Source organism: Cimex lectularius, unplaced genomic scaffold (genome assembly GCF_000648675.2).
Source record: "Cimex lectularius strain Harlan isolate CLEC.00 unplaced genomic scaffold, Clec_2.1 scaffold61, whole genome shotgun sequence".
Classification (NCBI taxonomy): domain Eukaryota; kingdom Metazoa; phylum Arthropoda; class Insecta; order Hemiptera; family Cimicidae; genus Cimex; species Cimex lectularius.
The window spans coordinates 348,382-366,284 of NW_019392650.1; the positions used below are offsets into that span (position 1 = coordinate 348,382).

Sequence of the window (17,903 nt, forward strand, 5' to 3'; positions counted from 1 at the left end):
TCTCCTTGAAGTCTGCAGGCACGAACCTGTGGTAGATTTTGCTAAATTTGTATTTTTTTTTTTTTAATTCAACTTGAAGTTGAATTAGTATTACATCCCTTAATCTGTTTTAAAACAAAGCATTTAATATAATTAAAATACCTTGCAGTTATCTATGTGTAAAATATTAAAAACAACACTGATAACTTTTCTGTAACTTTACAGTATAAAAATCTTTATTGCTGTTTTGTTTGTAATCTGTATCTTTCAGTTTATGTTTTCCAGGTATGGCATTCATTTGCTTGCTGACGTTGAAGTTAAAAAAAGGGATATGATTCATTCAAAGTTGGTTAAATGAGGATTTACTTGCTTTCTTTTGGCTAGACTTAATCAAGTAGCTTAGCACCATCACTCTTATGTGAAGCGAAATCATCTGGGTCTGAAATAACATCATCAGCCCAAGTGGCATGCAATGGGACTACTTGAATTATTTCATTTTTTTCCCATATTCTTTGCTTTTTGCAAAGTCCAAAATTGTACCAACATTTTCATGTGAACGATCGACTATTTACTGCTACTATTTATGAAGAGATTGTTCAGTTAAAATTTTTCACTGCTTCCACTCACTGAGTTATGTTGATTGTCTGGCTTTGGTATAAATGCACGGTTTAATTTTTGATTCAGAACAGTTTTGCCTTCACCTTTACTCAAAATACTTTCCAATTTTGTTAACATTTCTGGAATTGAATTACGTTCACTCCTAAAACAAGTTTTTGTTTGCTTGGCCTTTGTTGAGCTAAAAGTAGAAAATGTTTCTAGGCTTGAAGAACTTGCACTTGAAAATTCTTTAATGGTAACTAGAGATCCTGTTGAGGTGGATGAATCAGAAGAAATATTATTGTTTGACAATCTAGCCTCTTTGCCAACATTTAAAAGGCCAGCAGTTCTGTTAATATTTTCCGATTCTGTACATGGATAATTCATATCTTTATTCATTAAAGAATATCCTTCCATTCTAAATTTTTGCAGCATTACTTCTTTAAATAGTGATGAGCATTCTAATTCGCCCTGCTTATTGTTTGTGTTAGCGTCATCAAGTGGATTTAAAGATTTAACCCTCACTACATTAATGTCATCGTCCATAGTCGACTCTCCCTCAATTTTTTGCTGATCATCCTGAGGTAATTCTTGTTTTATACATGAGTGAGTTTCATCTGTTTCATTTATCACTATTTTTTGACTGTGTAAATTGTCTATCATCTTTTCAGTATTATGTTGATTGTGTATAGTAATGCTGTGATCTATCATATTAGGATTATCATTAGTCGAATCCGTTTCCAATTTTGTTTTACTAGTACAATTTTTTTCTGATGCCAGGGACATTGACTGATTTACATCTTTATATTGTGTTAAGCCTTTTATCAATGTGTGTTCCATATTCCTTTTCATCTGGTCATTTATTTGCATTGAAAGAGAAGCCGTATTTTCAATATTTTCGTCGATGCTAGTCTTACTACAATTAAGGGAATGCAATGGCTTTACCCTGATAATCCTACCATCAAGAATTTCAGATGAAACTAGGGCATCTTCACTTTTTAATGGGCGTTTTATTTCTTGTGCACTAGGTCCTACATTAGGTTTTCTATAATCATTTTGACTGCTATTATTGGTTTCAAAATGACGTGGCATAAGATGTACATTAGTAGTGTCAAATGTTTGTGTGGTTAGATCTTCAACTGTGATATCGCCAAATTGTACTGGCCCTTGGACTGTGGGGTATTTCATTTGTCTGTCATGTTCTACTCCATATGCGTCTAGTGTTGGTGGATACTCATAATTTTGTACATTTGTAGTAATTTCAATAGGAAGTGGATTTAGATGCGTAACTGTTGTATCAAAAACTTGTGCCGATAAATCTTCAACTACTATGTCATTATATTTTTTTGATTGTTCTTTTCTTAAAGCATATGCTTTGTCCGTTAACACATTACTGCGTACATGCCGTTCAACTATTTTCTTTCGCCTTGAGTTAAACTTGCCATTAGTTCCATTGTCTGACCAAGCTTGAATCACATTGCCTCTACTAAGACTTGGTGGCAATGTATTGGGTGTTGCATCATTTAAATAGTTTTTGGCCGACTTGCTAGAAAAGTATGATTCATCACTTGATGATTTTATCACAGAAGAACAACTTGCTGATTTTAAATGGGGGATATCTACAATGCAGGATTCCGAATCACTATGTTTACTATTATCGGGCTGAGGAAAATCTATATCGCCAACATCTTCTAAGCATTTATATTCTTCAGATTTTGGAAGTTTTCTAATCCAGTCGTCTTTTTTTGAATTTGGTTGAATATTCGAGTTTAATAGATTTTCAACATAATCTTCATCTAATGTCACCCTGAAAGGTGATCTTGTGAAATAGTCCCATACATTTATCGAATGACTTGCTTGATCCTTAGGTGGCACACAACTCTGCGATCTACTCGGTTGTTTCCTTGATTTACTATTATTCTTCAGAAGGTAATTACTGCTCTTACTTTCTTTTTTCACACTGCCTGCAAAACATAATGTAACATTATGAAAAAAGTAAAAAGCATTGTTTATTAAGAAATTATTAATTGTTAAATAATTGTCATTTCATTGATATTGCAATCTAAAATCTTACAAAATGTTCATAGACACATCACTTCCCTCCTATTAGAAGAAAGCCCTTACAATAAAATGAATTAATTTTAGTTCAGTTCTTTATGATATAAACTATCCAATACATGGTTTATTGTATTTAAAAAAATGACTTTAATAAAAAGAACCAATAAATCTTAATTAATTTAATGTGGTTGCAACAATGCTGACAAGTTTACAATGTTAATGTCTACATCTGTTATCCAAATTTTAAAGAACAAAAATATAATAAAAACTTTTGGTAAGCCCAATATTTTTTTTTAAAATCAATCATTGTCGAAATTAATTAGAAAATTTTTAAAATCAAACAACCAACAAACAACAGAGGGAGGAATTTAAGAGGTACTTTAAAAAAAATTAAACACATGAATACTGTAAAAGGGTAAACTAACAACTTCTTTAGAGGTTGATAAGTTATGAGACTGAGAATCTATAAATACACCACCAGAACATATCTAACCAGAAAAAGTAGAAATAGGACCAAAAAAGGAGAACCTTAGAACAACAGAAGCGCATTACAAAAGTATTTGAAAAAGACCACACAGAGAATACAGGCCACCCGAGATACCCACATTCCATTCTGACTACATTTCTGAGAATGACATGTAATTCAGGGAAGTTTTAACAGCAGGAAGTCCAAATAAATCAATATTCTAAAAAACCAACCATGAGGAAAAGTTGAGTAAAACAGATAAAAAAGACAATAGCCACACTGAATGAAGTAATTTATTCCAAAGGTAGGAAAATCTACTCAACTTACATGTTCATTCAAGGAAGAAAACAACAGCAAAAGGTTTAATTTTTATAGAATTGCTGCAAAACAACATTAAATTTAACTTACCCTGGTTTCTGTACTTTTGTCTGTCATTAGCATCAATGTTTGGACTTTGGTGACTTTTGTTAACAGGTTTTCTTTCTATTTTTTTCTTATTTCCAACATAATCGGATGTCTTCTGTATCATGTGCTGTTGTCCAAATTTTACTGCATCGTGTACACCACTGGTTAAAATATGCGATCCACTACCTGAAGAAGGCTTTCTTTGCGGATTAATGTTGGTATTAATGGGATTTTGATTTTTCACCATATCATTATTTGGCACCTTGTGGCTAAACAACTTTTTCTTTTGGCCAGACATTGATGTAATATTAGTTATGTTATCTGACCAGGCATGAATTACATTTGCTGTACCTAGATGACTTCTTTGTATAGGATTGGGTGATTTTAATTCATTATCTGTCAATTCTGCGGTAGATGTTGAATAATCACTAGCTGATTTTAAATGTGGGATATCCAAAATGGATGATTCTGTATCACTATGTATATTTGTTCCGGATTGCGGAAAATCTACATCGCCAATATCTTCCAAGCAATTATGTTCTTCGGATTTTGAAAGTTTTCGAACCCATTCATTGTCATTTTTTGTAACTGTCTGAATACCTGAATTTAATAAATTTTCTACATAATCTTCATCTAATGTTACCTTGAAGGGTGATCTTGTGAAATAATCCCATATATTTATTGAACAGCTTGATTGATTTGTGGGAGGCACAGAACTATGTGATTTACTCTTTTGTTGCTTCTTTGGTTTATCATTACAATTGGAAAGATAACTGCTACTCTTAGTTTCTTTTTTCAGTTCCCTACCATTACCAGTATGCTCAAATTCAACAGCAGACTTTGTTTTTAATTGGGTAATTCTTGCACTGTATTGGAACTCTTTAGATTGGGGTATTGGAGATTTTAATTTTATTTTTAATGAGCCTGGCCTATCACCTGAAAAATATATGCATATATATATATTTGTTTAATGAGGTATTTCAACTACAAGGTTATATGGTTTAATTCACTATTTTTCGTGGTCCGCTTGACCAATTAATATAATTCAATTAATTAAGGTTTTAAGTTGAGATAAAAAAGCCAGTGTCACGAGCGGGATTCGAACCCACGACCTATCAGCTATCATGACTTCGATCCCCTTGGGCACTAACTTCCCATCTCAACCGCACCGTTATATGGTTATATGAATTCTTAGGGTGTTGGTATGGCGGCCCATTTGTAAGAATGTCAGGTTCGAATGCAGGGTCACTGGATTCAACCCGGAATCTTTACCTTACAGTGATGAGCACCATGTTAACACCTAAACTGTTGTGGCCACTGATGCCCTACGTTTATCAACAGTTAGGTATTAACTAAACAGTTAATTACAGTTAACTTTAATTTTTGAAACGGAATTATTTAAGCACTCTAGTAATAATAAAATCATTTAAACTTACAGTGTTTGGGAGCAATTTCTGTATTTTTGTTTCCAGTTTTAACTAAATTTCTTTCTGAATTGCTCCTATGTCTAAAATATTTAGGTTTAAGAACTTCTGTAGAATATTGTGGCAATTTTCTATCAGAATTTGAAATATCTGTATCCTCAATATCTTCTAAACACTTATGCTCTTCGGATTTCCCAAGTTTCCGTACATTGCTTTTTTTCTTATTCGGTCGAACACTTGAGTTGTCAATGTAATTCCCACTGTATTTGATCTTGTAGGGCGATTTTCCAAAATAGTCCCACACATTAATAGAACAGCTAGTTTGATTTGAGTGTGGCAAAGAATAATGTAATCTTCTTGTGCGTTTCTGTTTTTGAGTACTATCATATTTTAGCAGGAAATTGCTACTTTTACTTTGTTTATTCAATTTACGATCTGTGACATTCTGTCTGCATTCAATTGCAGATCTTGCTTTCACTTGGTCAGAAATTCTGGTGCTCCGTAATGCCTCTGGTTGTAATCTTGATTTTAATTTTAACCTTGCTGAACGTGGCCTGTAATCTAAAATTTTTTAAAATAATTGTACAATAAAATTGTTTAACGGTTAAAGTTAATATTTAACTCAATGCAGCTCTCATTTTGTTAGTACAATTTTAATTTTACTATAAATAGGTAATTTGCATTTCTGAAATTCTGAATTAAGTTCAACTTAGAAAATAGTAAAACAGTTTAAACTTACGGTATTTTGAGTACTTCTCGCTGTCAGAACTTTTGATGTGCTGCTTTTCTTTTTCTCCGTGTATCTTCCAAAATTTATTTTTATTCAATGTTTGCAGTTGTAGTTTCTGCTTTTCTCCTTTGAAGACTTTCTGGTCAAATCTGTTTAATCTTTTCCAGTGCATTTCTGGCTTAACAGCATAGTTACTTTTATTCCCGGCTGATTTGTTTAGTTTAGAACTCTTATATCTCCTGTTTCTCAATACATTCGGAAATAGTTGTCTGCATTTTAAATTTAAAATAACTGAGCATGGCCGAGTATCTGAAAAATGTTACACATACAATATAAATTAAAAATTATATATACATAAGAAAGGATTGCATCATTTATTTAATTATAAATCATTTTCTTAATTAATTTTGATATTTGTTAGTTTTTATTATAAAGACTCTGTAATTTTAGTGCTAATGTTTTGTAACATGTTATGTTTGTACTTGTTAGTTATTATTACTATTATTTAAAGGGTTAATGCATCGACCATTGATGATTAATCTGGATCTGTTTACCAGATGATTTTAATATGAATAATCTGGAACTCGGTATAGACTGGATTAAAAAACAAATTTGATTGTTATTTATTTATTGCTATCACAATCCCAAACTAATTGTGGTCAGTGTTGTAGTCCTTGGCAATATTGGGACTGACAATGAAATTTGAAACTATCTATTAAAAACTTAATTATGTCAATTTGTAGACATCTTTAAGATTGTTTTGCCCTGATGATAACTTTAAAATAGGTCAAAAGCTTGGCAGATAACAAATGAATTTAATATAAATATGGATGTGTGGAACTAAAAGTCCCACCTCCTTGTACAACTTTATACATATAAGTTAGAATATCAATATAAATTATATTATATTATTTTTTTAATATCATGCTATATCACTTTTTGTTTGATATGTGCATAATTTAGGTTTTATTTCTAAAATAAATATAAAAATATTTTACTTACAATCGTTTTTCCGTATGTCCTTATTTTCTGAGCATTGGTCTCCTATTTGTACTTCTTCTTTGCATTGTATTTGCATTTGTGGTACCTCTTTCGCCTCTTTTAAAGTCATCTGGTTAGACATGATTAATGCTTCTGGGTGTGGTGAGACAGCATTTTTTCCACTATCTTGTTGGGTGTAATTTGGTGCTTTTGCCACGTATTCATAATTATAAGATGACTGTTCAACAGAATTTTGGTTTTTTATTGAAAAGGTCTGATTGGTTATGTCAAATATACTTGAGGTTTGTAACGTCATTGGATTGATTTGACATTGTTGCTGTTTGTGATAAGTAGATAAATCTGGTTGGGTTGTACTACTCTCACACCCTCCTAAGCATGTTTCTATATTTGTGTTCATTTCACATTCCTCTTCTTCGGCTATTTCATCGAATAAACTATCAGAATTAAAAAAGCCATTATACTTTAGTATGGTTTCTTTAGCTTTTTTAACTGTTGACTGTAGTTGGGTCTGACTTCTTTTCATGGAACTTAACAAAGATGCGCAAGAATTTTCTACACTGCTACTTTTCTTTGGTGCTTGTATATCTTGTGATGCATACTGTCTATTATTTTCTTCTTTGTCATACTTAAAATCACATTTGGCTTTCAGTTGCTCTCTTTCCTTCCGATGCTTGAACATTTCAACTTGCGAGATGGAAACTTCATCTGTTGAAAAAGTGATCTCATCGGTTAACACGTTTTCTAGAGTAGCAATGGGAATTAGGCAAGATTCAAAAGCACCTTTATCAATCTCACACTGGCTGGGCTCAATACATAAATCGTTTATTACAAATTTTGACTTTAACGTTGGAATGTTTGCTAGCCTTATTTGCTCCGCTTTAGTTACTTGCTCTCTAATGTGAACAGCTTCTGCCTCTGTCGGTACCATTTGTTCACACGCTCTGATCGCTTGTTCATTCTTTTGTAAAGTGTGTTCATGTATGGCTGCATTAAGTACGTTTATGCACTTTTCTTCATATTGTGCAATTTGTTCTTTTGCAATCTCCATTATTTCAACAGCTTGAATACCTTCATCACAGAAGTTCATACACTTTTTGTCAGTTTTACTAATTTGCTCATTGATACAGACAGTTATTTCCTCGGTCTGTTGCTTTTGTTCACATACGTGGATAGGTGTTTGCTCATTTTGAACAAATTGCGATCTTGCAATTACCGGCATATCTACACTCTGAATCAATTGTTTGGTTACACTTGTGCACTTTTCTTCAGTTTGTATAATCTGTTCCCTGACACAGACAGCTTCATCCTCAGCCTGTTGCATTTGTTCGCTTACATTCATAGCTGTTTGCATAGTTTGTGCAATTTGTTCTCTTGCCATCACTGTTGTATGCAATGTCTGGATTGATTGCTCTGTTACATTTGTGCATTTTTCTTCAGTTTGTATAACCTGTTCCCTGACACAGACAGCTTCATCCTCGGCCCGTTGCATTTGTTCGCATATATTCATAGCTGTTTGCATAGTTTGTGCAATTTGTTCTCTTGCCATCCCTGTTGTATGCAATGTCTGGATTGATTGCTCTGTTACATTTGTGCATTTTTTTTCAGTTTGTGCATCATGTTCACTGAAACAAACATCTTCGGTCTGTAGCATTTGTTCACATACATTTCTAGCTGTTTGCACGATTTGCGATTTTGCAAGTACCAATATGTCCACAGTCTGAATTGATTGCTGTATCATACTTGTGCACTTTTCTTCAGTTTGTGTATCTTGTTCACTGACACAAACATCCTCGGTCTGTAGCATTTGTTCACATACATTTCTTGCTGTTTGCACGATTTGTGATTTTGCAAATACCGATATAGCCACAGTCTGAATGGATTGTTCCATTATACTTGTGCATTTTTCTTCAGTTTGTGCATCTTGTTCACTGACAGAAACATCCTCAGTCTGTAGGATTTGTTCGCATCTATTAATGGCTGTTTGTACAGTTTGAACAATTTGCGATCTAGCGATTAATGATATGTCCACAGTCTGAATTGATTGCTGTATCATACTTGTGCACTTTTCTTCAGTTTGTGCATCTTGTTCACTGACACAAACATCCTCGGTCTGTAGCATTTGTTCACATACATTTCTAGCTGTTTGCACAATTTGCGATTTTGAAAATACCGATATGTCCACAGTCTGAATTGATTGCTGTATCATACTTGTGCACTTTTCTTCAGTTTGTGCATCTTGTTCACTGACACAAACATCCTCAGTCTGTAGCATTTGTTCACATACATTTCTAGCTGTTTGCACAATTTGCGATTTTGCAAATACTGATGTGTCCACAGTCTGAATTGATTGCTGTATCATATTTGTGCACTTTTCATTTTGTGCATCTTGTTCACTGACACAAACGTCCTCGGTCTGTAGCATTTGTTCGCATCTATTCATAGTTGTTTGTATAGTTTGAACAATTTGTGATCTAGCTATTAACGATATGTGCACAGTCTGAATTGATTGTTCTGTCATACTTGTGCACTTTTCTTCAGTTTGTGCATCTTGTTCACTGACACAAACGTCCTCGGTCTGTAGCATTTGTTCGCATCTATTCATAGTTGTTTGTATAGTTTGAACAATTTGCGATCTAGCTATTAACGATATGTCCACAGTCTGAATTGATTGCTCTGTCATACTTGTGCACTTTTCTTCAGTTTGTGCATCTTGTTCACTGACACAAACGTCCTCGGTCTGTAGCATTTGTTCGCAAACATTCATAGCTGTTTGCATAGTTTGTGCAATTTGTTCTCTTGCCATCACTGTTGTGTGCAATGTCTGAATTGATTGATCACATATATTTATGCGCTTTCCTTTCATTCGTATCATGTGCTCACTGAAACAGACAATGTCTTTCTCAGTTTGTAATACTGGTTCATATAAACTGATAGCAGTTTGCTCAGTTTGTACAATTTCTTCTCTTGCCATCATTGTTATATTCACGGTCTGAATTGATTGTTCCTTTAAAATCATACATTTTTGTTCAGTTTGAATACCTTTTTCACTCTCACATACAGGTTCTTCTTCCGTCTGCGTCATATGTTCTCTCATTCTCATAAATCTTGTCTCAGACTGCATACTTTTGTCACTTGTTTTCAAAGATATTTCACCAGTTTGGGTTGATCGTTCACTTACACTCATCCAAATTTCTTCACAATTCATACTCTCATCTTTGGTATTCACTAGTTGTTCAACATTCCTACGCGATCCTTGCATAGTTAGAGTTTGATTTTGTTCTGTAAACTTTTGTCTGGTACTGACATAATCAGTCTGGATCATTGCCGTTTTCTTCCCAATATAGTTTTTTTCATATTGCATATTATTTTTATGGTGAGTCTTCTTTTGTTTTTGTACCAAATTTTTAATTTGCCTGAATGTTTTATGGATGTTTCTTGTTAGGGTTTTTGGTTGTATTCTTGTTCGACTTGCAGTTAAATTTACATGAACAATCGTGTTGAATTCTAAGTTTGAAATTTTCTTTGATGCGGATCCTAAATGTTGGCTTGTTGGATAAGTTTGCATAATTTGTTTACATTTACTGCAGTATTTTTCTAACAAATCTTCCGATGTAGAAGTAGTATTGCTGATTGTTGATGTACACTTGTCTTGGCATTCTATTTCGTTTTCTGTATTTATATTTGTAATGCTGGGCATCGTGTTTAACATATCTGTGCCTGCTCTTAGATCACCTAAAATAATTTCGCCAGATTTTGACATTGATAGTGATGGTTGTTTTATTGCCATTTTCACATGTTCTCCTGTTGTTACTAAAGGTTTTTTTGTCACTGGGTTTTGTATTTTACTATTATGGTATGGTTTGTATTCACATTTATTATTACATTCCTCTGGTATTGCTTGAATATCTTGCTGGTTTGTGTAACATATTTGCAAAAGGCCCTCCTCAACTTCTTTGTGTTCCTCTGTGAATGTTAAGTCATTTTTATATGATAATTTCATCGCACTTTTCTCATTTTTAATGTCCATTTTTCTAATCTCCAGCTTGCCACTTGTAGACTGTTTTGCTCCATCTAAAGTTTTCATTGACGAGTTATCCTCTGTTGATTCAGTGAAACAGCGTGTTTCCTTTGGACGTGAGTCATGTGTCATTTTTGGAAGTTCTAATTTCAATTCTGGCTTTGGCTGTATATTTACAACATCTAAATCTTTCACTTTTTCAGGTGTATTATTCAAAATTCTATTGGATCCTGCACTGTTGTTCATTTTAGTGTCCAGATCTTTGTCTTGACTATAATTTTTTAACATTTTTTCCTTGTTGGCTTTTGATTCTTGAATTTTAATTCTACATGACAATTCACAAGGATAGTTTCGGAGAATGATTCTCATTTTCTGTTTGGTGTCACTTAAAATTTTATTGTTATCACAGTCTTTAGTAAGAGAATTTTCGTGGTAAGCATTATCACTTTTATCATTATTCGACACATGTGAGATTGGAACAGATAATGTATGTGGTCGTGGAATATTTGTTACTTTTTCATATAATTCCAATTTCTCACTTTTATCAGCCTTGGCAGAAAACTCTAGATTCATACAGTTTGTCTTTTCGTTGTTCATCTCAGTTTGATCTGTCTTGTGAAAGAATGATTTTTTACGCGTTTCAGAAATTGGAATGCAATTGTATCCTCCTGTGCTATGTGAAAAACTTTCAATTATATTGAATTCCATGTTGTCATGCTTCTGAAAATCCTCTGATGGTGTAACATTTTGCTCTTTAGGGTTGCCAACATTGTTATTGCTGGATGTTACATACTTTTTGTCAGAACTGCCTTTGTTGTATACCTTATTTTTAATTTTGTCTTCTTCTGATATCATTGGTGTGTAATTACCCTGTTTTGCTTTACATAAATAAAAGTTATCTTCGACATAATTTGGTTTCTTTTGACCATAAACAAATTCATTTCTATTCATTTTTACATTTGTGTTTCTCAAAGCATTAAACACTCTGATTTTAGACTTTTCAACTTTTTTAGCTTTTTCATTATTTTGAAGCCAATTAATACATTTTTCTTGGAAATCATCCTGTTCAATTTCTAGATATGATTGCTCTTCTTGATTGATGTTTAGTTCCCTAGAGAAGTGCACAGGTGGTAGTGGTATGTCCCCAGTAAAATCTTTTATTTTTAATATATTATCATTGTCAAGTAATGTACTATAAGAGTAATATGCGATGTTATGTTTTTCTATTTCCTTCAACAACTTATCTGTTACAGGATCTTCCTCTTCTTTTAATTTGCTTACTGTGACCAAGTAGGGATTTCTTTCAAATAAGACAGATTTGTCTTCAGTTTTTTCAAGTGACGTTTCACTTTGTACAGTATGTTCATGTTTGCTGTTATATTGATCAATGTAATTACTATTCAAGGTAGGTAGTGGTGGTTTTGATTGTCTATGGACTTTGGCTTGTTCCTTTGGTTTTTGCTCATCATTGATGTTCAATGGCACCTTATAAGACAAATTATCACAATTTTGTCTTATAATTTTGCTATTTGAAATTTTTTTAGTTGTTTCGATCTCTGATTTTGTAAATTTATGAGAATTTGATCGAATGTTATTCAGCAAAGTGATTGTTTTCTCGATTTTACTGTGAATTTGAGCTAAATTTGCTTGTTCTTTGTAGTAAATTTGATTCTTAAAACCATGTGCTAGAGTGGATGTGTCAAGTTCATCAGATTCACTGGATTGATTGTTTCCTGATTTAAGCTTTATTTCTTTTCTTTCACATATCTTGTCTTGTGCCCTTAACAAAGCACTGCTGCTATGCTCATTTTTTTCGTGCTTAATTTGATGATTTATTCTCATATCTGATGAATGGTTTAGCTCAAAATTGTAATTTGTATTTAAATTTTGACTGTTAAGAAAATTGCGTTTTAAAAATGGCACTGTTTCAATGTCTTTTTGGCCTAAATCTGTTTTAGTCTTTGTAACTCTACCATTGGTTTCCTGTTTGTATTTTATCCAATGTATCATAGCTGGGCAATAGTTAACTTTGTACACCTTTACATTATTGAAGGCGCTATTTTTTACGCAGACACGTGGCGATTTAGTTCTCTTTCCACTATTTTTGATCAACTTGTTAAATTTTCTTTTAAAGTAGGTTTTTATATTGAATGAAATATTGTTCAATCTCTTTCCTACTCTTCCTGTCTTTCTTAAATTTATATAATTCTGATTATGTAATGATAAATCAGTTGAATAATTACCTGATGATGTTCTAGATTTTCGGTAATACCTTTTAAAATTGTATTCCATTGTGATCAGTTATATATACTTTGAAACAGTTATCAAGGGTGTCTCAATTTTATATTCACTTATATTAAATTGCTTCCATGGAAACCATTTACAGAAAACAGAAAATAATTTTCATGCCACATGTTTTTACATAGTAGAGAATTTAGCAGTCATAATTGACCTTATTAATTATTTTATTACTTATGCTTTTTAACCAAGGCCCTAGATAAAAAGTTAGGGGTTACCCTAACCATCCCTAAATAACTTTTTTAAATTTTCATTTTTATTTAATATTAACACCCTATCAGTGTATTACCTTTGTTTTAAAAAATTTTTGAAAGACATGCTGCAAAAACTTCTACATCACACAAAATTTCTGATTTTGGTTTCAATTCCCAGCACCATGTCAACCAATTAACTAATTCAATAATTAATTAATTATAACCACCCTTAACTGTCAATAACAGCTCCATAGAGTAATTGACACAATTTTGAAAATATTTTTAAAAAATTGTCAAGCTCTATTTATTGCCATTCAGCAGGCCTTTTGATAGGGTCTGGCATTCTGGACCTATTCAAAATTAAGAAAGGGTTGGAAGACTCCCAACTATCATTTTGTGAAATCACATCTGACCAACAGAATATTTAATAAATAAAATATTTCTGGGGAGAAAACTTCAATTTCCTACAATTTTAAAATTTGGTTTAGAAGAAGAAATAGAAAACTTGACACAAACTAACATCCGAAAATTACTCACAGTTACATATGAAAATTTAGTTAAGGCATATAAAAAAAATAATAAAAGAAGAGTCCCAAGTAGGAGACATAGTGTTACTAAATAACAAAGTTTATAGATGTAGTTGAACAGCAACCACGATCGCCAAGCAGCACCAGCTGATTCAGGAGGCACAATGAGAAAGAAAACATGCCAAGTGAGGAGTTGACATATACATATGGTGGTGGACATTTTTGGCTCCAATAGGAGATAAATTACACGAGCTTTCAGTTATTGTCAGAGTTCCAGCCCCACTGAGACTTTATATTCAAGTAATGTAAATAGTGTTAAGTTAGGTTAAGTAGTACAATAATTGTCAGTTCTGCCAGATATAAGGTTCTATTTTTGTTAAATTACCTCTTTTCTTCTTCTTTATTAAAAATTCCTTTTCCACTTCCATAAAATTATTGATTCGATCCTATTTTACTTTAATTTATTATTAAACATACTTATACTTAACCCTCACATATAGTTTAATTTTGGACTGTTCCCTATTACCATATTAACAGTGTGGCACCTAATTATTTTAGTCATATCAGATTTGTATTGCTTAGTAAAATCTCCCTTGCCACCCCTCCAAACCTCACAAAATACCCACCCCGTCACCCCTAGCTAAAGCCAGCACTTTGTTCAAAAAAAGGCCTTTTGAGGGTTTTGGTGTATCAATAATCTACTGTAGAAATTCATATTTAAAAAAGGAAAAACTATTTGTCTCTTTATGTTTTAAATATTTAGGAACATATGAAGTAAGAAAAATATTTAACAAAGAAAGCAAACAAAGTAAATATTTTCTTGATGGAGGAATTTATAACATTTTTCGTTACTAGGTTTTAGTATTAATTTAAAAAAATAAAAATAAACCAGAAGTTTGTTTTAAAAAAATCTGCTAATTACATAAAGCAGATCAGGGTCAGTCGGTTGATGACCACATCCCCAATCTCGAACTTACTAGTGATATCCTGACAGTCGATTCTTTTTTCCGTTGTAAAGCTGTCAGTACATATGAAATTATTTATTTATAATATTTTTATTCCCTTACCTACTAGGAACTGAGAGAGAGGTAAGGACAACAATCTGCATGTAATTAACAATTTTAATAGCAATCTAATGATTTTTAATATACTTTTAGTTGTAAATGTACTGAAGAGGGGACATATTGTCTCAAAATATATACACAAAAAGAGAAACCAGGTTGTTTGATATTCCACCAAAAAGAAGCCAACATCCATTTTTGAGTGCATCAACCACAGGAAAAAGAGGGAAAAACACCTAATTAGGAAATAATAAGGAATAAAAGAAGTTGAAAAGTATAAATCATGTTCTTCAAACAGTTAAAAGAAAATAGAGAATTGTATAAACAACAATATAAAATAGTAGAAACGCTAATATTAAAATTAGCCCTTTTACTCAATCAACTAGTTTTTTTGTTTTGTTTTTTTAATGATGCAAAGGGTACTAGGTTTTCCCCAAACCATATTGTATGATAAAAGATATATAAAAAATAATGTAAAATGGGACTACTTCACAAGATCACCTTTCAGGGTGACATTAGATGAAGATTATGTTGAAAATCTATTAAACTCGAATATTCAACCAAATTCGAAAAAAGACGACTGGATTAGAAAACTTCCAAAATCCGAAGAATATAAATGCTTAGAAGATGTTGGCGATTTAGATTTTCCTCAGCCCGATATAATAATAAACATAGTGATTCGGAATCCTCCATTGTAGATATCCCCCTATTTAAAATTAGCAAGTTGTTCTTCTGTGATAAAATCATCAAGTGATGAATCATACTCTTCTAGCAAGTCGGCCAAAAATTATTTAAATGATGCAACACCCAATCTATTGCCACCAAGTCTTAGCAGAGGCAATGTGATTCAAGCTTGGACAGACACTGGAACTAATGGCACATTTAACTCAAGGCGAAAGAAAATAGTTGAACGGCATGTACGTAGTAATGTGTTAACGGACAAAGAATATGCTTTAAGAAAAGAACAATCAAAAAAATATAATGACATAGTAGTTGAAGATTTATCGGCACAAGTTTTTGATACAACAGTTACACATCTAAATCCACTTCCTATTGAAATTAATACAAATGTACAAAATTATGAGTATCCACCAAAACTAGATGCATATGCAGTAGAACAAGACAGACAAATGAAATGCCCCACAGTCCAAGGGCCAGTACAATTTGGCGATATTACAATTGAAGATCTAACCACACAAACATTCGATACTGCTAAAGTACATCTTATGCCACGTCATTTTGAAAGCAATAATAGCAGCCAAAATGATTATAGAAAACCTAATGAAAGACCTAGTGCGCAAGAAATAAAACGCCCGTTAAAAAGTGAAGATGCCCTAGTTTCATCTGAAATTCTTGATGGTAGGATTATCAGGGTAAAGCCATTGCATTCCCTTAATTGCAGTAAGCCTAGCATCGACGAAAATATTGAAAATACGGCTTCTCTTTCAATGCAAATAAATGGCCAGACGAAAAGGAATATGGAACACACATTGATAAAAGGCTTAACACAATATAAAGATGTAAATCAGTCAATGTCCCTGGCTCAGAAAAAAATTGTACTAGTAAAACAAAATTGGAAATGGATTCGACTAATGATAATCCTAATATGATAGATCACAGCATTACTATACACAATCAACATAATACTGAAAAGTTGATAGACAATTTACAAAGTCAAAAAATAGTGATAAATGAAACAGACGAAACTCACTCATGTATAAAAGAAGAATTACCACAGTATGATCAGCTAAAAATTGAGGGAGAGTCGACTATAGATGATGACATTAATGTAGTGAGGGTTAAATCTTTGAATCCACTTGATCACGGTAACACAAAATATAAGCAGGGCAAATTAGAATGCTCATCACTATTTAAATAAGTAATGCTGCAAAAATTTAGAATGGAAGGATATTCTTTAATGAATAAAGGTATGAATTATCCATGTGTCACATTTCAATTGATTTCAAAGTGACAATGTTATGATTTAGATTTCGAGATTAGGCCTAGAGTAAAAAAATAAAAGAGAATACGGAACAGTCGAGTCGAGTCTGGGAGGTGAACAAGATTCCGTGTACATGAGAGACAAGAAGTGTGTGATCCTCAAAAGTGTGGTATTCCCTAAAATAGAGTGCTTCGGAATTGACTGGAAATAGTGAGTACGTATCCACCCTTGTTCTAAATGGTCTGGCAAACACTTTGTAGGAAAATACTGTTTATTTAAATTTATAAAAAATTTTAATTGTTTGTTCAAAATTTAAAAGGAAATTTATTGGTTTTAATTATTATTTTCTTGTGTTTAATAAATTGTTTTTAAACTTTAATTAAATTTTATTATAAAAAGGCACCTGATCAGCTGTATTCAGGTTCGATCAAGACCTCTGGGGCTCTGTTTCTTATAAAAAAGGATTCAGAGTTGGGCCCGTCTTGTTGAATCGAGAACAGATCGTGACAAAATTGGTAGCAAAGCGTGGTTGATTAAATTAAAAAAATATATTTTAAAAAAAAATTAATAAAAAAAATAGTTCAGCTAATATGTGTGACTCGGAAGAAAGTAGTCGAAATGAAGGTAGGGAAGAACCTGATGTTTTGGATAAAATAGGGAATTTAACTTTCCATTCGAATGAATACATTGAAATAAGAGAAAAGGAAATTTCAGAATTCTTAAACGATAGCCCGCAAATCCAACAAAGAATTCCTAAAAAACAGAGGCAAACCTTTGTCACATCAATATCATCCCGAATTTTAAAAGCTTTATAAGAAAAAAAGAAATTTATTACAGATCGAGAAATTTTTCACGAAGCCTCGTCGCCGCAAACCGTAGAATTTAAAACTCAAAAAGGCTTAGAATGCAAAAAGACTGTCGTGCCAATCATTGATAAATTCCACAATATACCTTTCGCTCCATCAATGGCGATGAGGCCTGTGCTAAGCCCAACCGACTCAAATTCTAATCCCGATGACCAATTCATTCCTAAATTTGTAAGCTTAGAATCCGAGGAAGAAAACCCGCGACAAGTTAGAAAATTGGAAGAAAAATTTATCAGGGCATCCAAGCTACATCATTCCCTCTTAAACAGAATAAATAAAATACCGCCATTAATATTAAATGATCCTGAATCTATTTTTAATTTCTTGTGTGCATTG

At 32.6% G+C, this 17,903-nt stretch overlaps 1 protein-coding gene across 1 annotated transcript; it reads right to left on the bottom strand.

Annotated features, from left to right (window-relative positions):
• Window positions 1-195: 195 nt before the first annotated feature.
• Window positions 196-13,998, bottom strand: LOC106660894. The gene is made up of 5 exons (XM_014383923.2): window positions 6,662-13,998; window positions 5,669-5,968; window positions 4,942-5,490; window positions 3,509-4,441; window positions 196-2,540 (listed from the first exon to the last, which is right to left on the bottom strand). The coding sequence occupies exons 1-5, from the start codon at window positions 12,969-12,971 to the stop codon at window positions 580-582; spliced, it is 10,053 nt and encodes a 3,350-aa protein (XP_014239409.2). The 5' UTR covers window positions 12,972-13,998; the 3' UTR covers window positions 196-579.
• Between the last annotated feature and the right edge of the window lie 3,905 nt (window positions 13,999-17,903).